At 41.3% G+C, this 22,984-nt stretch overlaps 2 protein-coding genes across 5 annotated transcripts; both read left to right on the forward strand.

Moving 5' to 3' along the window:
- Positions 1–1,848: 1,848 nt before the first annotated feature.
- On the forward strand, positions 1,849–16,085 carry qtgal (queuosine-tRNA galactosyltransferase). 4 transcript variants are annotated; one of them, XM_088302796.1, is made up of 13 exons: positions 1,849–2,132; positions 2,365–2,481; positions 2,718–2,817; positions 3,298–3,362; positions 4,034–4,099; positions 5,226–5,321; positions 7,832–7,927; positions 8,102–8,226; positions 8,797–8,932; positions 9,043–9,111; positions 9,185–9,259; positions 10,014–10,124; positions 15,937–16,085. In XM_088302796.1, exons 1-12 carry the CDS (start codon positions 2,019–2,021, stop codon positions 10,092–10,094), a joined length of 1,140 nt encoding a protein of 379 aa, XP_088158922.1. In that variant the 5' UTR covers positions 1,849–2,018; the 3' UTR covers positions 10,095–10,124; positions 15,937–16,085. The 4 variants fall into 4 exon arrangements, with proteins under 4 accessions (XP_088158922.1, XP_088158923.1, XP_088158921.1 ...); XM_088302797.1 differs by lacking the exon at positions 15,937–16,085 and having other exon boundaries at positions 1,849–2,136; positions 10,014–14,375; XM_088302795.1 differs by lacking the exon at positions 15,937–16,085 and having other exon boundaries at positions 10,014–14,372.
- Positions 14,707–21,321, forward strand: metrnlb (meteorin like, glial cell differentiation regulator b). The gene is made up of 5 exons (XM_088302799.1): positions 14,707–15,081; positions 15,937–16,120; positions 16,815–17,040; positions 18,616–18,675; positions 19,530–21,321. Exons 1-5 carry the CDS (start codon positions 14,975–14,977, stop codon positions 19,844–19,846), a joined length of 894 nt encoding a protein of 297 aa, XP_088158925.1. The 5' UTR covers positions 14,707–14,974; the 3' UTR covers positions 19,847–21,321.
- Positions 21,322–22,984: the final 1,663 nt, after the last annotated feature.

Here is a 22,984-nt window from a genome sequence, read left to right on the forward strand (position 1 = left end):
GCAACTGCAGTTTGTGTCCTTTAAGTTGTCACGTGCGAGGTGACCACTAGATGGCAGAACTGACGTCATTTAAAGATTTCAAGTCTGTGGCGTTTAAACTCAGGTTGAGCTAAAACTTAATCGGTGTCCCTGTGTGACCACACTGAGTCCACAATTAATACAGTAGCCCTTCCTCATGTTTTAGTTGCAGTTAATTTTATATGCTGAATTAGATTTAATCGAGGTGGAAATCACACAAGGAAAGTAAGACTGCAAATTTAAGATACATTTATGTACATTGGTTTCAACTCCAACTTTCCCCTTCTTGTGTAGAATTTGCACCATCTCCCCTTAATGCATGAGTTTTCTTCGGGTTCCAAAAAATGTTTCTTAGCTTAAACCGAGACTCCAGCACATGAATGTTTGGCTGTCTGCATGCGCCTTGTAACTGAATGGTGACCAATTCAACATTCATATTTACTGAGTATATCAGTATAGTAGCTCTTGTTTCAAGTCTGTCTGCTCCTGTCCATCTCCATTAGTTCAAATTAGACATCTGGTTTGCTTCTCCTGTCGAGCGCCAAATTGGAATGGTTTGTCTGGAGTCTTGCTATGTTTTGAAGGCCAAGCTGCAGTACAACCGCGCCAAAAGTTCTCATGATTACACATATCATGCACTCACGCATGACAGTATATTTCCAAAGTTTGGCTTCAGCCTTTGCTCCCCAGGAGATGTTGTTCCTGGCCTGCAAAAAGATGGGCCATCAAGTTTAAAGACACATTTTGATAAAAGGCAGTGTGATCAATGTGGAAACAATTAGGCACAGCATGGGGACAACATATATACACTTGTTCTGTTTTTCTTGTGGCAGCACAGTGGCCGAGAGTCTGCCTCATATAGTTTCGATGTCGTCGGACTGAATATGAGTGATGGTTTGTCGACATGTGCCCTTGGAATAACTGCCAACCAGTCCTGGGTCTACTCTGCATCCCGCCCAAAGTCAGCTGGGATATATGGATAGATGGAAGTTTAATTTAATGCTGCAGCAGCGAATAAATGTTGTACTTCAGAGTACAAAGACCAGTTAAATGATAAATACAGCTTTGTGATATAATACTCTGAAATATAAAATGGGCTGTCACTTGTATTATGATTTTGTACCTATGGTACTCAAACTGTTTCACACTATTTCCTCATCTACCTACTGATGACATACCAAAAGACCTCTGAGGCCTCAACGGCCTGGTGACTGGAGTTTGCTGCCTGCCATTTACCTAATGTCATCACGTGAAATCAAAGGCGAAAGGTGATTGAGCCTTGGAGTCCTTGTCCCCATTGTGTGAAATGCACTTCCTTTTGCGCTAAGTGCTGCCTATTTAGCAGGTTTTTACTTTTTTATGCAGTTAATAACACATAAAAATACATTAGGGTGGCATTCCAATAAGTCTAGATTCTTCATTATTTTATTTTATTTTATTTTATTTTATTTTGAGTTGACTTTTTTCCTTGGGTTAACTGTAAAATGTTATGATGCTGCTGTTGTAATAGCGTAGTTGCCTCAATCATAACGTTTTCAGAAAACCTTTTTCGGAAGCACATTTGTATTTTTTATTGTTTTGGTAAGTTTGGTCAGTTAAAACTGACTTTCACACTTACTGTCTTAGACTAGCGATATGTTTGACTGGATTCTGCAGCTATGTGTAGATTCTTTTTGAGTCCTTCTGAAAAATGTTACATAAAATTTCCTTTTTTTAAATATACGCATAAAACTGGGCGTTTAAAATGACGTCACCGTTTCTATGATTGACAATAGTAATCGCGAATCAGATGTCGTCATCTTTCTGTGATTAGCCAATCAGAGACTGGGATTTGCTTGTTTGCGGAAATCATAGCACTGAGTGGGAAAAATACTCTGCCACTACTCAAAATAAACGCTCCGAACTGGTTCGGTTCGTGAAACGGTTTTAAAGTATAAATTAAAGACCGTTCTAATCTGTTTGTAGTTGCCCGTAATCTTTCATCTATTCGTCGAGGAAGCATGGAATGTCCATACGAGGAGTTCGAGGTGAACATGAAGCCTCCAAAGCGCCTTCGCACCGTACAAAATGAAGCAGACACTGGATCGGAGGAGCATAAGAGTGCAGTTGACGTGGTGGGTGAGGAAAACGCTTGATCTGACTATGGCAGAAAAATCACAGATATCAGAATTTCCCCCGAGGTTTAATGGGGTGGCCACGGAGTGACCAGGCGATGCTTGCTGTATATCAACATTATAACCCTTGTTTAAAAAAAAAAAAAGAGTAGCAGCACAATTTCACATGTGAATGGATTCTAAAGTAGCTTTCTGATTCAATACTGATGCGAGAATATTTTGTGTATCTCAGAGTATCATCATGCCCATGTATAATGCCTCCTGTTGGCTAGATGAGTGTCTGAAAGCAATACTGGACCAAGACTTCACCGGGACTATGGAATTATCTGTTTTTGATGACGCCAGCACTGTATGTTTGATTTATTCACATTTGCACATTTGTGTTTTCTCTTTTAATGTTGAAAAAAGAAATCTCGCTGAGTGATAGTCACATATCTATCTATCTATCTATCTATCTATCTATCTATCTATCTATCTATCTATCTATCTATCTATCTATCTATCTATCTATCTATGTAGAGTAGCCATCTAGTTACATATCTAGATACCTTATCGACACTATGTATCAATTTATTTTTCCTCTAGGATGACTCGAGAAAAGTGGTGGACGCTTGGAAGCACAGCTTGGAGGGAATGGGCATCTCAGTTGTGTTTAGTGGCCACAATTCGGCCCAACCAAAAGGAGGTCTGTTCTGTTCACTCTGGGATAATATTTCACATAATGCATTGTTACAGTGGCCCTGGGGAACATGCTTTTTTCCGCCGTACTACAATAGAGTGTAATTGCACATCCTCTCCAGTAGTTGGCAGTGGCGCTCTCCTCGCCCATTGTGCGCAACGAGTATTTACTCTACGATGGAGGTTTGTTTTTACAATGAAATGGAAATGCTGTTATTTTTGGGACCGTGCAGGGTGGGTGGTGCGGTCGGGGGGTTGACTTCCCCTTTAATGACGACATCAGTCAGCAGATTATGCATACGCAGTTCCCAAAGATGTAAACCATTTGTTTGTCTTTAGGAATTCATCTTTTTTTAGCGTGAAGTCAAACTTAACGAGCAATCATTTTCAGAATTGTACTAGTGTGAGCGTGTGAATTGTTTTTTTGTCATCGACATTGCCTATTAGAAAAATACAAAAACTTTTGTTGGGTTTCTTTTTCTTTCAGTGGGATATGCAAAAAATAAGGCTGTAGCCCAGAGCTGTGGAAAATACTTGTGCTTTCAGGATGCGGTAAGTGTGTGTGCAGTCTTATGTTGGTTCTATTAAAACGTCAGTTGTCTTCTGAAGTCCGACTTGAAAACCTCTAATGGAAAGGCCACCTGGAGTCTTCTGTCACTAATCAAACGACGTTAACCTCATCACTCCTTTTTAGCTTTGCTTTTTAACTGCATGTAAAGACTTTTCTCCCTTCCAGTGGAGTGTGTCCATCAAAAAAACAGTGCCCGACAGTCCGATTGCATTCTCACAAATCTACGTACTTTCTCGATTAGCTCGCTTGTACTTCGTCTCTGCTCGACACAGTTCACATCCTGCAAAGTCCAGAAGTAGATGAAGCAGAAGGGTTCCTTTTAGTCTTTGTCGAGCACATGTTAAATGTTGTTACAAGTGTGATCTTTTCCTCCCGCATGCATGATTACGTACATTAAGAGAAAATCAGTTCCAGATGGGGGCGATCTGCTCAGATTCCTTCATGTGTGCTTTTTGTTCTCTTTGAGCTAATCAAGTTTAATATGATTTACAGCAATCACTCTCTTGAACAGCCACCATAGTCTCCAACAGCGATCATCCTCTATTGAGTTTGCATTCTGATTCACATTTATGATTTACATGTATTGTGAATGATTGATAGTGTGTGTGTGTGTGTGTGTGTGTGGGGGCGTGTGTGTGTGTGTGTGTTGCAGGATGACATCATGTTGCCCCAAAGAGTTCGGCTGCAGTTTGAGGCATCTGTCCTCCACTCAAACGCTGTAAGTTTTTCTAGAAGTGTTTTGTCATTGACTTCCTTCCCTTTTTGTCATCCCACTTTTTTTTAACTGTCTTTTTCACTTACTGTCGTCTGTCCTTCACACGGGTCCCTCAGCCTGAAGGTGCCGAATTTGTCTGCACGCTGCATTGATTTGTTTTGCAGACGTGTGTACGGGAAGCGAGTCAAATGCAAATCTTAGTAAAATTAGCACAATGTAGGCGGCTGTGTTGGCATGCAAAACAGTGTGAGTATCCGGTGTTGACGCTTTCTGTGGCCCTCCAGGTCAGGGGTTGGGGGGTCATGTGTGTGAGGGAAGTGGGGGAGACGGCACAGAGGCAGCAGTCCTGCCGCCCTGCACGAACAGCTTGTCCCTTTCTGCTACGCCTGTCATTATCTTTCACTTGACTGCTCTGAGTCAAACTGCAAAAAATCTTTCATTTTTTTTTTACATTTCGACAAGAGCCTCTGTATGGTTATGAAACTGCATCTCCGTTGGATTCCAACTGCCGCAAATGTCAATATACGTATATAAAGAAAACCTTTTATAAAAAAGTTAAAGCATTCTTTAAAAATAGGACGTGATTTTGTGGATTCAAGCCGGTCCATGTCCCACTAAAAGTTAACTCATTCAATCCGTAAGACGTATGTATACGTTTTCAAAATTACTGTCCTCGCCTCCCAAAGACGTATTTATACGTCTTAGCCTTTTTTTTTTTTTTTTTTTGCATCATAGCTCCATGTTTTTATATCTTTAGAACACAATATTCTGAAGGCCTTGCAAAATAAGTCAAAATCCAGAAAAAAATGCTGGAATCCGTAAAAATGTCTGGAATTAAATGAGTTAAAAAGAAATTGGTAAAATTGTTTTTGCGTGGTCCTTCTCAAGCAACAAGCTAAGACACTCAGCACAGAACACTTACGTAACTTTCTGGACTTGTTGTAGATAGATTTTGATTAAATTATGTTGTTTTTTTTTTGTTTTTTTACAACTACCTTCTCACCATCAACAATATTTCCATGTGTACCAGTGAATGCAATTCTGTTTCAGTAATTACTTCATCTCATTTCGAAGGTTATTTGAAAAGCAACCATGTTGACCTTCTCATAAATATGTGTTTTCATTATAGTTGATAGGCTGTAGAGTTCGGAGGCTTCCAGAGGGATCTACGGAACGCTACACCCGCTGGATCAACACAATCACTCAAGATCAACTCCTCACACAAGTAAACACTCTGAGCTTGCTGCACTCTGTTTGTATGGGCCTTTCAAAGGGGTCATGTGGCAGGCTGCGAGCAGGTCAGTCTAAAAACAGGATACGTAACTGCCCCTTGCCGTTTCCACGGAAATGTGCCAGTGGTGTAGATGTGAGCCACAGGATCGCTGGCGACCTTTCTGTCACTCACAGTCCCGCTGGAGGAAACGGCTCGCGCTGCCATCTGTCAATAGTGGAAAGTGTCGGTAGTGGAACTGTTAGTTTTGCAAACAAAGCTTCACTCTGAGTTTAACCAAGCAGATAGATTGTGTTCCATCTGTAGGGGACATCTGGGTATGCTTACAGTGCAGCAATAGTACATGACGTTCACATCCACACTGCCAAAATATTAAAGTTTATTCCAGATGGTGTCTATTTCTCTCGACGAATATGGAGCAAACGCAGTGAGCCAATTAAAAAACAAAACTGTAGAAGACGAGTCAGGTAGTTCAGGGGGAAAAGTGCCTCCTAAGATTAGACATCATCCAAACATAATTTCTGGTTCCAGGACAATATGGGTCTTTTATAACGTAGTGATTCACGGGCTTGACTTTCAGAGGTCATTGAGATCACTTCACACTCACTGAGCAGCGGCGCGAATTAGGGGATTTCTCCATCCCGATCACATGATCGGAAATCGCGACCGATCACGCATTTTCAGCTGATTGGATCGAGAGGAAAAAAAACATTTTTTTAACATTTTTTTTTTTTTTATTTGAATGTATTCTTACAATAATTCTCACAATAATTTAACGCCACCTGAAAAACTGCTGTGCCCAGAAGAATAATTAACTATCTTTTAGAAAATTACTATTTAACATTGTTTGTGTCTACTTATTAAATTAATTTACAAAGCAGGAAAGCCAAAAGTAAAATAAATAAATGTAGCTATATTAAACATTCAGCTGCGTGAGCAAAACACTTGGTCGCCAGGGTGACAGGTTTCTCTTGCTCACACACACCCGGTCTGTGTAATGCCTTAACAAGCATTCAATGATCTTTGTATGATATTGCGTTTCATGAGAATCTGGTCACTCCTCCATTCTGTAGCGTTAAAACAGCTCATTTTCCTTCTAATTCCCATTCTCCACATTCTGCGTCTTCGCCTCCACTTGTCGGGTCAAGAAGCAGAGCCTTGGTAGACGTAAACCAGATTTACTCAGGGTGGTGCTTGCTTAACTTGATCCAGAGCAGGACTCTTGAGTGTTCATCTGCAGGACATTAGGTATGGTTATCAATAACCTTCCCAACCCTGCTCACTAGTCACATCCTCAGACTTTCTCATGCTTTCCCACATTCTTATTCATCCGATTCATGTATTTGGCCTTAGCTTACATCTGCAAAGTGTTGAAATATTGCAACAGAGGAGCCACATGTACGTCGGTGGATGCACATAAACACACACACACATGCTCATATTTAGCAGATCCGTCCAGCTGACTGAGGTTATCGCAATGTTTTTCATCTGCAATCCTTTGTGCCATGGAATTGTGTGCACATAAAACGGTTTAGTGCACAAATTCACACATCACGTGAAATTGAGTGAGGCAAATGAAAAAGGAAGAGATTAACCTGAAATCACGCCCACACACACTCAACACGACAACTGTCACAGGACACCCCGGAGGACGGAAAGATGGAAAAAAGAATAAGGTGGGCTTGGAGATCATTGAGGTGGGGGTCTTGGAAGGTCATAATGGGGTGCTGGCGTGTTGAGGAGATGCAGCCAAAACATTGGCATTCATCTGTGATCAGCCCAAAATATTGGTTGGACCATGCCTGGTCACCTCTCATGTTAAGGTATATGCTGCACTGCACTCCAATTGATTTTCCCTTTATTTTAAACCACAATCTGTTTCGTTGTCAGTGCCTGTCCCACATCAAGCAAATTTGATCACAGTCAGTTTTTTGTTGATTAGAATTTTGCAGTGACTTAAATGTAAACTACAGATCATAGCTGTAGATGGAGCCAAGATGGTGGGTAAATGAAGCTTCAAATGTGCTTCATGAACCAGTTGTAGTATTTTTGGACTCCTGTAGATGGCACTCTCTGTACAACATTGGGCTGACTTGCCATTTTTTAAAATCCTTTATTTAAACCAACAGTGCCATCTCGTGGAGTCCAAAAATACAACAACTGGTTCATGAAACATCTTGAAGCTTCATTTCCCCATCACTGCCTTTGACCTGGATGATCTTCTATTTGATGATCTTTAGTCACTGTTGATGTAGTGGTTCACTTGCCTGACTCAAGTGCAGGCGGAGTTGGTTCACTTTCCCCTCAGTGACGGTTTGTTTTGTTACCTGTCTCAATATGTGCCCAATGAATGACTGTCTAGCTCCTGAACTATAATTCTGAGTTCACAGCAGTATTTCATTTGCATATCCAATCCAGTTTGCAGTGTCAACGTTGGTGTTGGATATCTTATACTGTATATGTCTTGGTGTTTCATGTTACCGTAAGACATTCTTGCACTTTAGGTGTACACCTCACATGGGCCAACAGTCATCATGCCCACATGGTTCTGCTCAAGAGACTGGTTCTCGACTGTTGGATGGTTCAGCGAGGAGAGCAAGGTAAGGCACCGCCATCTTTTGTCACTCCAGATTGTCTCGCCCAAGCAGGAGTGACCAAATGCGGTCCTTTTTTTTTTTTTTTTTTCTTGCTTTTAATCAACACAAAACCATGCGTCTTTCATATTTTGGTTTGTTGTTATCATCCGCTTCACTTCCACCCGTCTCTGTCTCCAGGGGGTCCCTGAGGACTTGATCTTCTTTTACCAGAGTCTTCGTCAAGGGGGACCCGTCACCAGAGTTGACCACTGCCTTGTGGTCTACCGTTACCACGAGAGGGCCACCTCACACTCGGTGAAAGAGTGAGTTGCGCCGTGCACCCCTCCTCCACCTAGTCACAGCTGCCCATTGGCATCCCAGATTCCCTCAGCTCAACACACTCATGCGATTCATCATTTTGCCAGGGTGTGTTCAGGAATGTCAGACTTCTCTCTGCCGCTTCTTTCCCTTTTCTCCCTGCGCTTCCCTCGATTAGTATCTGTCATGTGTACGCCGTCCTTCGCCGCCTCGTCCTCTCTGTCATCAGCTAGTATCCGTCTTATTTCGGGAAGCCTATTTCAAGCTTGCCTACTTTCCAAACTCCTTGACACCCCCCTCCCCATCGGCTACTTCCTTTGACAAGTGAAACCATCATCTTCCACTGCCTCGCACGCATCAAGTAAATATAGACCACGCTTGTGAGGTGAGAAATGCTTTCTAAAAAAACTTAAGATGGCGACAAAGGCGTACTGAGATGATTGTCTAACATGTGAGGGCGTGGTTGTGTGAGCGTTATGTGAAATATGTGAGCGTGTTGTTGAGCCGGGTTAAAGGGACACGCATGTAGATACTTAGTTTTAGCACATCCCACTTCATGCCTCCTCCATTGTCAGGGAAACCATTTGGAACCTGCGAGTTGGATTCCTTCAGGAGAGAGTCATTAGCCAATGGGAGAGCTTCACCATCTGGAATGCTGGGAAACAGGGCCGAAAGCTGTTCCGCTGCCTTGACGCCACAAATCAGAAGAAAGTATGTCGTCATATTTATAGTGCAAGAATATAACGGATTAATTGACGAAGTTACGATTGGGAGTTGTGAAGGAATTCATGGCTTTGATGTCTTTTTTTTTTTTTTTTAAGGTCAAAGCTTTCTGTGATGTGGACGAGAACAAGATTAAGAAGGGTTTTTACACATATGAGGACTCCAAGGTGAGGTTAACAGAACTTTTAATATCTGTGCATCGAGAGCTACCATCAATCTTTCTTTTGATGCATTCTTTAGGAACGTCCAAAGCCAAAAATCCCAGTCCTGCACTACAAAGATGCATCGCCCCCTTTTATCATCTGTGTCAAACTGGTGAGCTGCAAGTGTGTTTGTGTGTTTGCGGTTTCTGACCCCCAGCTCTGCAATCTTGAGTTAACGACATAATGAGCGAGGGCGTGTGCCCGGCACAGGACGTTGCGCACAGGAGGCCAGCAGGAAATGGTTAGAGACAGCGGCCTGATCTTTGAACACATGGCGCATGTAGAAACATCAACAGATCTGCTCATTTTAAATTGTCGTCAAAATCTATTTTGACAACAATCTTGAAACCATTTTCTGTTCAGCGGGGGCATTGTGAAATGCTCACAGAAGAAAAAAAAAAAAAAACAACCAAAAAACATTTGGGCTCCCAAACGACGAATAGCATCCTTATCTCCCAGTTTCAGACATCAAATCGACACTGACCCCATCAGCAGGCCATACTAATTGGTCAATTATGGGAATTAGGCGTGGAGTCGGTGTCATTTTCTCATTTTCTATGATAAACACCTGAACTCAGTCCCATGTTTGCCAGCCAAATGCCACGTTGCGCAAAGCCAAGGTTAAACTTGATTTGTAGAAGTCAAAAAACGTATTCACATGGGTGTAAAAGTTCACGCATGTAAAAACTCCAATGAGAACATAATGAAAAAAGGTTACCAAGCGATCTACAAAACAGCTTCGTTTTGCTATTAGAAGAAATGCCGTAACACGTCTATTGAGATTTTGTAGACACTCTTTGCTTTGTCTTTCTCTCGTGCTCTCTTTATGTTTTTCCACTCATGCGCAACGTTTCTGCTGTGTTTAGGACATGACAGGTGGCGGTCTAGAGGAAAACATCAACTCATTACAGATAAAAGAAGGAATAGACTTCTTCCATTTCAACTGAATGTTCGGAGCAACGTCATAGGCCATCACAGTGAGACAGATTAGATTTTCAACACATGGTGCCTTTCATCCATTTTTTTTTTTTTTTGGGGGTGGGGCTTGGAGAGACTGATGCTCAAGTTCAGAGGAGCTTAAGTCTCGCTGAGCTAAATTTGCCTGAAAAGACCTATACACAAGGTTTCATATTCATGCCCAAAGTCAAACGATGGACAATTTAGAGTCTTCAATGAACATGCAGTTTGCTTTTTTTACTGGGATGTGACCATCGATAAATTCTCAGGTTTGGGCGGTTGGTGGATTTAAAATCATCCCCAAAGGCTCATGTATCACATGTATTAAATTTACTGACAGAGTCAAAAATGAGGGACATCTTTCCTATAGGCGGCACGGCGGACAACTGGTTAGCTCGTTGGCCTCACAGTGCAGAGGTTGTGGGTTCGATTCAGACTCTGGCCTTCCTGTGTGGTGTTTGCATGTTCTCCCCGTGCCTGCGTGGGTTTTTTCCGGGTACTCCGGTTTCCTCCCACATTCCAAAAACATGCTTGGCAGATTGATTGGACACTCTAAATTGCCCCTAGATGTGAGCGTGAGCATGGATGGTCGTTCGTCTTTATGTGCCCTGCGTTTGGCTAGCAACCAGTTCAGGGTGTCCCCCACCTACTGCCCGACACGACCCTTGTGAGGACAAGCGGTACAGATAATGAATGGATAGAACTTCCCCATAATTCTTGTTAGTTTTGTCAATTCATTTTCTTTCTTTTTTTTTAAAGCATTTTTTGTTTGTTTAAGAAGATGTTTTTTTCAATTTGTTTCAGTAATTTTGTTAGTTTACATTTTAGTAACGTTGGCCAGTTGAGCCGTGTAATATGATGGATTATTGTAATTGATGTTGAATTGCTTTATATTTATTCGTCAATTTATTCAAGATTCTGTTTGGGTACAGCTCGTGTTTTAACAAAGGGAATACTTTCTGAGGAGAAGTGCTTATTTTTACATGATCTGTAAAGAAAAAGAAATAATTATTATTTTTTTCGTGAAAGTTAATGCGAGTTAGTACTTGCTGTTGTGGGCGGAGGAACCCTTTTTCAATTCTGTGTATCTATTTTTGCACTAACACTGGAAATGGTTCTGTGGAGACATGCAACATCATGATAAGGATGAATAAGTGTATTGTTCAATCATTTTTTTCCACATGGTTTCTGTGAAATCTGATATCTTTCTGGACTATCTGTTTCTTGCAAACATGCGGTGATGAGACCAGTTTGATGCATATGTGCATGCAAAGAGGGTTAATTTTGGACAGAAGCATGCCGACTTTTGTCAGTCTGTGCATTTAACTTTTGTCAACGACCTCCTAACTTGCTGCACATTTCATACCCTTACCAAATGTATTTTGTATCCGTGGTGGTGCTCTTAAGGGTGAGAAGATGGAATAAGCTCTTCAACTGTGAACCCTCCAACGCCATTCCTTCTTATTTATCTTATTGCGGTCAAAACATCTTAAAAGCTATGATTTAATTTGTTCGTATTGACAGCTCTGATCTGCGCACTTGAACTTTTTTTAACATTAAAAGATGTGAGGGAGTGCGTGTACCATCAGAACATGAATGGGTGCGGCATCCTTGTCTGATGCAACCGCGCGGACACATCTGCTACAAACATGGACACGGCCTGTGCTTGTTTAGCATTCTCCAAGACTCCTATGAAACAATCTCCTCTCCAAGAGAGCGCAGCTCTGCTATGCAAACCCTCAGAAAAAAAAAAAAGTTTATTTTACCTCCCAGAGCGTGAAAGTTTTTCTGCCTGGAGCCAAACAGACCTTTCCCCACAAATCTTTTTCGGTGTTCCCGTCTTTCTGTAAATCTGCACTCTGCAACTTGGAAGGAGCCGGCAGGGACACACTGCAACGTTGTGTTCAATGAATAGGCACAACTCTTTGGACCTGATGATGTTATTAGTTTTCTGTAAGATGGTCACCTTAAGGAAAATAACACATGCCATTGCACTGGCGGGCGGTGCATTTCATACGTAGGCCTTCAGTAAAATCCTACTTAGTCCGACTTGAATAAATCCCCCTCATATTACCAGAATTTATGAGAAATAAGGAACAGAAAGACACTTACGCACTACTGAGCGAGAATTGGGCGACCCAGCTTCTCTTGAAAATTTTGACTTGAAAATGGCCTCGCAAGTGTATCTGCAATTAAATACTCACTTTTCCCTCCTTCAGCCATTGTGGTTTAAAAAAAATCAAGAATATATTTTTTCAAATTTTTGAACGGTCACCAGTTACGAATACCGGGTGTGTTGATTCCGCATAGCGCTGCCCCCTCAATATCGAGTGAGTATCCAATCCCAAGACGCGTTCATCGCCTTCAACGTAAGGCCAGCGAGAAGGCCTTACTGTCATCAACTCGTGATCTGATTAACTATCGCAACTATCTACCAAATCTGAAAGTCCATTGGGTTTGACAGAAGACGATTGTATCTGAAGGCCTCGGAGGAATAGTGCATGCTACTGGGATCATGAAATCTGCCTGGCAACACGAGCAAGCTGAGTTCTGATTGGATAAAAACTCTCACCCAAAAATTCAACACTAGGATATAATAGGACATCAATGTGAAGAATATGATCATGATTTCTTCATTATGTTAGGCCAGCAAAGAAGGTCTTGACCGTCCGCCACTGTGTGATTGCGAGTGAAAGATCTAGCAAAGAATTTCCATTTTGTCCAAACACATTTGAGCCCATGAAAATAATATATCTTATACACAAAATGTCTATTTTCCCTAAATGGCAGTCTTATTTTTCAACCCCATTCTGTTGGTAACATTTGGAGGCAAATTCATGAGAATGGTCCTAATACTTCTGGACCTAATTGTATGTGTTTTACGCACATATGTTCAATGTGCTTTTCTAATTAGGTTAACCTCCCCATTGTTTATCCAATGCGCATTGTTTTTAATTTGTGGATTCATTGTGTGGTCTCTCATTAAAATAGTAAAACAATGACTTCAGAATAACGAAAATCAGAAGATGTTTACTACTAATAGTTTGGAGCAAATGTTGCCTCCTTTGGTTCTTTGCCACTGAGCCAGTTCTCATCTTTGCTCCAGGATGATGCATTTCAACATCTGCTGGATGGATTGCAGCAGAACGTTTGTCGAGGCTTCGTGTGATTGGCTGAGCTCACTTGTCCTAGCAAGTACCGGTATTAGAGACGATGCTAATTTTCCAAATAGCCAAGTCCCGTCTTGTGTTGCATTCTGCTACAAATGATACAAAAATGTTTTAAGGGCACCTGCTGGCCTCACCAATGGCATGTGATGCTCAATCGAAACAAGTGTGTTTGTGTTTTTATCAGCCTAAACGTTTATTGGTCCCATAATGTTGACTTTTTGTCCACAAGAACAAAAGCAAGTGTGTGGCAAGTAGTGATGGGTAAATGAAGCTTCAAATGTGCTTCATGAACCAGTTGTAGTATTTTTGGATTCCTGTAGAGGGCACTCTCTGTTCAGTATTGGGCTGAAATCACACTGACTTGCCATTTTTTAAATTCTTTATTTAAACCAACAGTGCCATCTAGACTGGTTCATGAAACATCTTGAAGCTCCATTTTCCCCATCACTAGCGGCAAGAATAACGTATGCTAATGAATAACAACAATGGAGGAGAAGGAGGGTCTGCTGCGTTTATGTTTTGCTGAGGTGAGAAGACATTTTCCTCACGAGGAGACTGATGCGTACCAAGAAAAAAGATCGCTACAACAAAGGGGAGACTGTGGAGTAATTTCAAATCATCTAAGTCTAGGCCACCGAGATTGGTAGAATTTATGAAAGAGAGCCAAGTCGAGAGTAAACATAGCTTGGCTCTGTGTTTTCGCTCCATCTCTCTGCAGACAGCAGTCCGGATAACTAACACACAAACGGAGACTAAATGACAACTGACCCCAGAGGTTGCTTGCCAAATAAACCTGCACCAAGCAGGGCAACTGATAAGAATCGTGTGTGTTTGGGTGAAGGTCGCTTGTAAAGGTTAGACATTGAAGGCCTTTGAACGTATTCCTTTGTTTCCTGGTCTCTTCTACACCCCCACCCTCCCACTCCCTCACGCTATGCTATCTTGCAAGGCCAAAGCATTCTAGCACAACATGGTGTGCCTTACCTGACGTTTCAACATAAAGGACTGAACCATTTGGCGTAAATGGAGAAGGGGAGGCGATGAGAAAATTTCCTAAATCAATACACTTACTATGGCCACCAATACCTTGTAAATGAAATATATGGATAATTTGCACCTTTATAACTGAGTGTCATATTATTATGTCAAGGTTATAATTTTATTAGGGGCGCTTCTGGGCACCTGTCTGGGCCCTTTGAATCCTCCTTATCCCCCCCCCCTTTCCGTGCGCCTGGTCACCGACTGAAAAAGTGATAAACCTCGTTCGACTAAGGAGAAAAACTACTTTGGGCCACTGGTTGAAAGAAACACTGCGCTGACTTTATTCTTTTATGTAACTTCTAGATTTGGTTGAGTATTAGCTCGGCGAGGGCTGGTGCTGAGTCCTTTTCACTTTTCTCACTAGTTTCAAACTCCACACTCGCGCGCGCACAACTTTGCGCCGTGCACACGCATTGCTGTCACGAGAGGGAGTGGGCGTGGCTTGGCGCGGCTCCTCGCGTGTCCAGTCAGCTTCTGGCACGCGCCCATCGTGCACGTGCAGGAAAACTTATTTAAATAGACTGGTGGCGCGCACACTCCACACTCGATGTCAAGCCTGTAACCCGCCATGTAGTTGAGGCGGATCAATTGTTACACCGTACGTGAAAAGCCGTTCTTGAGGCTTGGAGCGTACCGTGGTGGGGATCCGAAAGGCCAGCATGATCCGGCCGTGGGCTTTACTGCACTGGGTCACGATGGCGCTTGTGTACCGGGCTTTGTGGACCGCGGCTCAGTACTCCAGCGACCAGTGCAGCTGGCGAGGAAGGTAAGGATGGAGCTGAGGCGAGCGAACACACGATGCACGTGTTCAGCTTCTGGGCTTTTCACGCCATTATTTATATTTATTTTGTTTTTTTCAAGGTAGGTATGGGTGCGTCTGGACCGCTTTTAAGTTAAATGAGCAGGCTATTTGAATGTTCGACTAAGGAGAAATTCAAGGCTCTTGAAGGGGACGTTTGTTTTCGTTCTTTGTTCCTGAAAGTGGATTTTGACAGTCGGTGTTTCTTTTTTAACTTTTAAAACTTTTTTATTAAGCCGAGGCACATATTTTACATGAAACAATTTTCACGACGCAAAAGTAAACAAAATGTGGCCGAAAAGTCAAATAACAGGTTACTTAAGTAGCATCTGACACATGAAGGATTGATTTGCTCTGCCGGTCACAATGTGGCTGGCAGAGATATATTAATTATATTTTTGTTTATATATCACGCCGACTGTGACCTCAAAGTTATGACTTGGCGTTTGCGTGCTTGTTTAGATCAAACTAATATATAACAAAGTATTTTTTGATAACCCGCTTCTAACCAAATCCTGTAAATCCCATCGGTTGTCGTCGTTTTTTCACCTAACATGATAATCTAAAATGTTAAAATGCAATCCACAGGAATGTGTAATCTCCAATTCCTATCTTAAGTAAATAAAACCATATGGAGCCTTTGATCGCTTACCCTCCTCCAAAAGTTGTAAAAAAAAAAAATGAGAGGCAGGACTTCACATGTGGCGCTGTAACCTTTATCTGACTTGTAACAATTTAATAACCCCCTGTCATTTGGGTATTGAGGTTGCTTGTGCACACTGACCACATCAGTACCATTTTTTTCTGCTCTGTCTCTCTTAGCGGCCTGAGCCACGAGTTGCATCGCAGAGATGTCGAGCAGGTCTACTTGCGCTGCTCCCAGGGCTCGCTGGAGTGGCTCTACCCTACCGGTGCCATCATCATCAACCTACGTCCAAACACAGAACCCTCATCGACAAACATGGCAGGTCTCCATGTGTGTGTAAAACCCCAACGTCACTCGCAGGTAGTGTCTTTATTTTATATGCAGTGGTCCATTGACTTATGAGTTTCATTTGTTCCGTGGCCATGCTTGTGCTTCAAATCACTCGTATCACGGCTCAAATTTCCCAAGTGTAATGAATGGAAATGCCATTAATCCGTTACAGCCACCAAAAAAACACCAACATTTATGTAATACTTTTGATCAGAAAAACGGAATGGTATTGTGAATCAACAATTATTTTTGATAATCAATGAATCATTTCGAGACTTTGCTATTCTCTGATTTCTGTCGCCCTCCACTCAAGCAGACCGATTATGTTTTTTTTCAAGGCAAGGCAAGGCAGATTTATTTACATAGCACATTTCATACACAAGAACACGGCAACTCGGTGTGCTTCACACAAGAAAAGACACCAAAAAGCATTTAAAAACTCAACTTGGCGATTGAACGATCAAGCATGCAACCGCGGCTGTCACGTGCCTAAATGTAATGCATTACAATAGACAGGGGGGTTCGTATGGGGGACGGCATACTACGACAGTTAATCGGAGGCCATCAGTTCGCCTGGCCCGTGCTGGAAACTCTGCACATTTTCCTCAAATTCCAATTCCCGGTGGCCAGCACGATCCTGGTTGCAGCACTCGTTACTCAAGGTGCCACTGTACAAAGTGTGTCCATTTGGGTGCATGTTTACTCATAGTGTGTCGTCATGAAGGGTTCTCACTTGTATTTGGAGCGAACTGGTGATCTGAAGCTGCTGATGGCCGAAAGCGAACAGCCGCACGGAAAAATACGTTGTTTCAGTCTCATCGATGGAGCTCTGTTTGTGGAGGCCGTCAACCAGGCAGACATAAGTAGGAGGATAACTGCTTTCCAGTACGAGCTGGTGTCCAGCCGAGGACCCGGAGTGCACTTGTACCCGCACCTTCACCCTGGTTTTGGTAAGAAAATTCCATCTTGTTTTTTGCAGTTTGTCCCAGGGGATACATTCCAGACCCACACACATTAGGTGAAAATTGTCAATATAGAGAGACCATTACAAAATTACCTGCTGAATGTATCCAAAAAATATTTAAACATTTGAGGGCATGCTTCAACTTTAAATACAATTAAATAAAATAAAATTAAATTAAATTAAATACAATTAAATTAAATTAAATACAATTAAATTAAATTAGATTAAATTATTTAAGACGCGGTTCTTTAAGTAGGGGTAAAAATGACTCCTTAAGAATTTGTGTACCAAAAAAAAATCCAGAAAATTGTGGTTGATTTTGGAGGTTGACGTGATTTCAAAACCAGTACATGATTGAGTTAAATTTTGTGTTTGCTCACTAAGGTTGGGGGTGGCACAGTGAACAACAGGTTAGCACAATGGCCTCACAGTGCGGAGGTGCAGGGTTCAATTCTGGCCTTTCAGTGTGCAGTTTGCATGTTCTCCCCGTGCCTGCATGGGTTTTGTCCGGGTACTCCGGTTTTCTCCCACATGCCAAAAACATACATGGCAGGTTGATTGGACACTCGAAATTGTCCCTAGGTGTGTTTGTGAGAGTGGATGGTTGTTTGTCTTTGTGTGCCCTGTGATTGACTGGCAACCCGTTCAGGGTGTACCTTGTCTACTGCCCGAAGACAGCTGGGATAGGCTTCAGCACCCCCGCGACCCTCGTGAGGACAAGCGGTTTAGATAATGGCTGCATGGATGGATTTTTCACTGAGGTTGGGTCTGTTGGGCTATGACGTTACTGAACATTAACAAAAAGTATTTTTGATGCACTAAAGTATTAGTCCAATGTTTGCATTCCAGCACACAATAGCACTAAAGGACTTTGCAGTGAGCTCACTTTGCTTTGTTCAGTTTGCACAGTTAAATGAAAAAATGCGTTCCTGAAATTTATCGGAAACACAAGTCGCTGTTCCAAAAACAGCTCTCACGAGTCAGATTGTGTTCGTTTTCGAAAGATCGTTAAAATGAACTTGTCCTCAATTTGTAGTTAATCATCTCGAATGCGATGTTAATCTGTTCTGCAAAGACCTGTCTAGTCAGTGATGTGAGCAAAGGTGACAGGACAAATTTTGTGTGGATTTGTGAGCAAAAGGCCACATTGCCCATTTCAGCCAGCATGAATGACTCCCCTACCCCTGTCAAATTTGTCTCAGCCAGTCTTGTGAAAACAAATAAGCCAATCAAAAGGTCGCAATGGGGTCAAACACAAGAGTCAGACGGCTGTCAATCAAGCGCACATGGCCCTCAGATCGAAACATTTTTGGGAGGCCACCCATGACTGTGGCAGCAAGGGAGGAAGTGCGCTGTTGGTCACCCAAATGTCATCCGTTGAGGGAGGCATGGTTCAGTGGTAGAGTGGTTGTCTCCCAACCTAGAGGTTGAGCGCTGGAAGTGATGGCACCATTTACTTTTTTAATCCCTGTTCAAAGAAGCACAACCACACACGGAGGTCTCTTATGTTGAGGTTGGGAACAATGGGATGCTAATATCATTTTCCTTTTTTCTACTTTAGTGACATGTGAACCATGTTCGGACGAAGAAGTCCTCGTGGCTGTTTGCACCTGTGACTTTGGTAAATACAAATATCAGACGCACACAAAGATTAAAGCTGGAGTCAAGAATTATTTACAAAGAAAAAAAGCTTAGTTTTCACCATCTTCAGACACTGACGACAGTGTTTTCACTTGGACAATCTTCATTGTGTCTGAATTTTTTTTTTTCCACAAATTTGACGTCATACCAAGAGTGACCTGTGAGGGGCAGCATAATGCCAGCATGAGGCATTCAGACATCCGGCAAATGAAAGACTAGTTTTCATGTGTCTGAGTACACAGCTTAATTGTTCCTCTACAACGCAGTGCTGTTTATGTTTAGCAAAAATCTAACCAAAAAAATGGTGGTGGAGTTTTGAGGTGGCTGGAAAGGATCAGTGGCATTTCAATTCACTTGAATGTGGAAATTTGATTTGATAGGGGAGTAAATTGAATTGTGAACTTGGTCACAAAACAAACGTACAAAAATTTAAGTGCCGTGCCAAAATACCAAAACACCACTGTGTATGAAAAACACTGCACTAGGGCTTTTGAAAAATAATTTACCAGGTAATGGCTAACACACGCTAAACACTTGGACATATATATATTTATAAATACATAAATATATATATATTGCGCCGTCAAGTGATTAATTTTTTTTCAACTAATTCATCACAAAAAATTCCATGATTAATCACATTTTTCAACTACTATTCTTTGCGAAGCTTATCACAGATATTTACTTGAATAATATCTTGGAATTGATGCAAAATCACCAAATATGAAGTATATTTAATTCAAGACTGTTCTAATAGCTTTCTTGGATTCTTGAATATGATCTAAATGGTGACATCTTTGCAGACATTTATTAATTTTTACATTTCATCCGTAGTGGGCAGCGGCGTCTTTGAAGGCGTGCTGCCGATCACCGATGAACATTCCCAGGCCGGACTGACTCTGAGTCGGCTCTTCCACCAGAAGAACGGGGTGTTTGCCAATGGCGGGGGCAGAGTGCGGCGCTGGACGGGACGTGTCAACGTTCCCACGAAGTGCGGTGTTCCCCACGGAAGAGATGAGTACCTTTTGACCGGTTCAATTCATTTTGGCGAAGCGTGGCTTGGCTGCGCGCCTCGCTTTAAGGACTTTCTGAGGCTTTACGACAGAGCGCAGAGAGCAGGAAGCAACCCGTGTCACATTGACGTTGACTGAGGGAATACAAAGTGTAACAACCTGAAAGCTTGAGAATCGAGGTCATCTTTGCCGAACACCACCTGTGCGGGCTCTGCAACCTTGTATTGTTGCTGTGCAGCAAACTGTAAAGAATGGACCCCCTGCCAAGACTTTTTCACCTGCAAAATAAGTGCCTTGTTGATGGCAAAGGTGGTGTTTGGTCATATGGTTCCAAGGGAATCAAATTTAATATCCTAGATAAAGTTATCATATTACAGCATGATCTGAGGCAATTGGACAGCGACAGTCTAAATACTTTACACGTGGTATTAAGTAATGGATTTTCCGGACTATAAACCGCAGCAACTCTTTTGTTGAAAAAACAAACAAACAAACAAAAAAAACGATAAACAACCCGCACCAGGCTGTAAGCCGCAGTTTTCTATGTTGAAAAAAATGAGTTGTTTATTGTATGTACAGAACAATTTAGTACTGTGAATGCACATAAATGTATAGAAACAGATTGTTAAAACTGTGCCTTTTAACATGGCAACAACTTTGCTAATTGAAACAGAACAGACCCAAGAAGGAAAAAAAAAAGAGATTTATTTGGCGTATTTCCTGAACTGTAGAGTGCCCAAGAAAAATCCACAGAAAAGCCGCACTGTTGTATTAGCCGCACGGTTCAGAATCTAGGAAAAAAGTAGCGGTTTATAGTCCGGAAAATACAGCAATATCGCAAATTGCTATTGAGTTTTTCTTGTGTTGAATAGGCATCTGTTCATTAACTTAATGATGTGTGAATTCATATTTAAGGGAACGTTCTTGCAAGAATATTTAATACTTCACCAACTTGTTATATACTGTCACCTTCCTAAAATAATGGCTTCAGTCATTTTCTTTTGTTTCAGAAAATGTGAAAAACTGAACCAAATACTGATTATCTTGTATTTATTAATAATTTAATTTTGGGGTTAGAATTGAATGATCTTTTCCAACTAAGGATGTCACTGATTTTAGCAGAGGTGGCCAGCATCTCGAGATGTTTAAGAAAAAATAAAACAACAACAACAAAAAACTGTCAAAATATGACTTAGGCCGTTATTTTGAGAGGTTGATGAAATTTTGCTCAAGGTGATTCTTTGTTCGGTCATTCTTGAATTGAAAACTTGCTTTGTAAAAAGCGCTCTGTAAAAAAAAAAAGTATCTTCTTTCCGAAGTGCACAATATGCAGCTCTGTGAGTCTTTATAGCGTATGTGTTTTGCAAAGTGTCTAAATTTTCATAAAATAATGGATTTTAATTGATGTGCATGTTTTCATTTTTTTTATTTTGTTTATATATATATATAACAAGTGTGCTGCACTAAATGGTCATTTACACGCGTCTGATAAATGTGAAAAAACATCCGATCAGTTGAGAAATTATCAAAATGCAGAAAAAATAAATATAAAACTTTATGGAATCTTCATTCCTTGTGTATTGCAGTTAATTAAACTATTGTATATTCCCAAATGGTTTTATTCCTTCGTGGCTAATGACAGGCTTCTTGTGTATAAATCAGAATCAGAATTGCGCATCTTCAGAAAACAGGTGAGCCTTGATTGGTCACTACCTGAGCCCTGAGCAACTGTGATATCATTTTCAGTCGACGAAAGCGACAAAATCGCCTCCGCCCCAAGATGACTAAAAACGGATGGATTTTTCTGCATATTCCACAAAAGCAATATTAATCAGAATACCATCGATAGACTAGTGAAGGTATACATCGAACATATTATTGCAAATAGTTTTTGGTGGTTGACTTTAACTTTAAAAACATTCAATATTGAATTTGTCACAATACAATTTGCCATGACCAATGCTTTGCTTTCAAAAAGCCGAAGCTAGTATGGTTTGCCAGTCATCAAGTCAATGTAACAAGGTGTGGAGACAAGTGAAAGGACGCAACCAAGAATAGACATAACATTGGCTGAAGGTTGCAGGAAGGCCCTGAAGTCTTGAGAGGATTATCAATAAATATGACACACTACTCCGCTTCATGTATGGGCGTGGCGGGTATGTTAGTCCTGTCTTGGTTTTTAAGAAGACTTTGGTGCACACGTATCTTGTGTGTTGCTCACATGTCAACAGTCGAAAGCCAAGCCAAGCACCAGCTGGCCTGCGCCCATCCTTGGCAATTTCCCCCTGGCAACAGCCCCTGCTCCCCTTGGCATCTTCACTAATTCGGGACACACTTATCCCTCTGCTCAGGGTTCCGACTGCTAAACTTTGAGTGTGTGAGTTATGGAAACAGTTTGACTTGCAGTATGCAACAGGCACAGCTGTGCGGCCAGCTGGAGGCCGTGGAATGGCTGAGCTCAGGGAAAATATCAGTGCATGCTCCCTGTGTATACCACTGACATAGCCGTGCTAGTTCATGATGCACTGGCCAGGGCATGGCGGGGTCAGCCGTTTTAAAAGGTGGCAAAAATATTTTAGGCTGTAAGTGTATCTGGTTTCCATCGGGTCTCAGAGAAGCACGGGGATAACAAATGCACACACTTAGCTTCATGTCAGCTTCCACAGAATGATTTATTACGGTTAATGTACACAGGCCATAATATACTGTTACAGGCTATTCCAAGTGTGCGGAAGTTGGAATGGGCCAGTGTAATAATTTTTGTTGGGGGTTGAATAACTCAGACAAAGAAAAGACTATATGAAGTGGATTAAAAATATTTGGACAAGGTTGTGTTAAATCTCCTAAACACATGAAATCAATACACAAAATAAACACTCAGAGCCCACTCGGTGGCACCAAAAGCAATCAAAGGTCAACAAATAAGTCTATTTTTTTTTGGTACTATTGTATTGAGGAACATGAAAATGTTACATTTTGATTAAGGTAGTTTTGATAAAGTTTTAAGGCTTCGCTACTGCCGCCACTATTAAGTTATTGTATTAATTATTGGCATATCATATAAATAAAATTGAATTTTATTGTATTACAATTTTAGAATATGTGAAGCCAAAGCGACCCTGGCATGTCATTTTATTCTTTATTTTGTTTAATACTGTTTTGTATATTTTAATATATATATATATATGTTTATATATATATATATATATATATATATATATGTATATGTATATATATATATATATATATATATGTATATATATGTATATATATATA

This window comes from Idiotropiscis lumnitzeri, chromosome 8, assembly GCF_059441095.1.
Source record: "Idiotropiscis lumnitzeri isolate Australia: NSW breed Sydney's pygmy pipehorse chromosome 8, RoL_Ilum_1.0, whole genome shotgun sequence".
NCBI lineage: Eukaryota > Metazoa > Chordata > Actinopteri > Syngnathiformes > Syngnathidae > Idiotropiscis > Idiotropiscis lumnitzeri.

Coding starts and splice junctions, on each gene's coding strand:
- qtgal (XM_088302796.1), top strand. CDS start 2,019: ATGGAATGTCCATACGAGGAGTTCGAGGTGAACATGAAGCCTCCAAAG. Junction 8,227..8,796: donor ACCTCACACTCGGTGAAAGA/GTGAGTTGCGCC, acceptor CTCCATTGTCAG/GGAAACCATTTGGAACCTGC. Junction 8,933..9,042: donor ACGCCACAAATCAGAAGAAA/GTATGTCGTCAT, acceptor TTTTTTTTTAAG/GTCAAAGCTTTCTGTGATGT.
- metrnlb (XM_088302799.1), top strand. CDS start 14,975: ATGATCCGGCCGTGGGCTTTACTGCACTGGGTCACGATGGCGCTTGTG. Junction 15,082..15,936: donor CAGTGCAGCTGGCGAGGAAG/GTAAGGATGGAG, acceptor TGTCTCTCTTAG/CGGCCTGAGCCACGAGTTGC. Junction 16,121..16,814: donor AACCCCAACGTCACTCGCAG/GTAGTGTCTTTA, acceptor GTCGTCATGAAG/GGTTCTCACTTGTATTTGGA.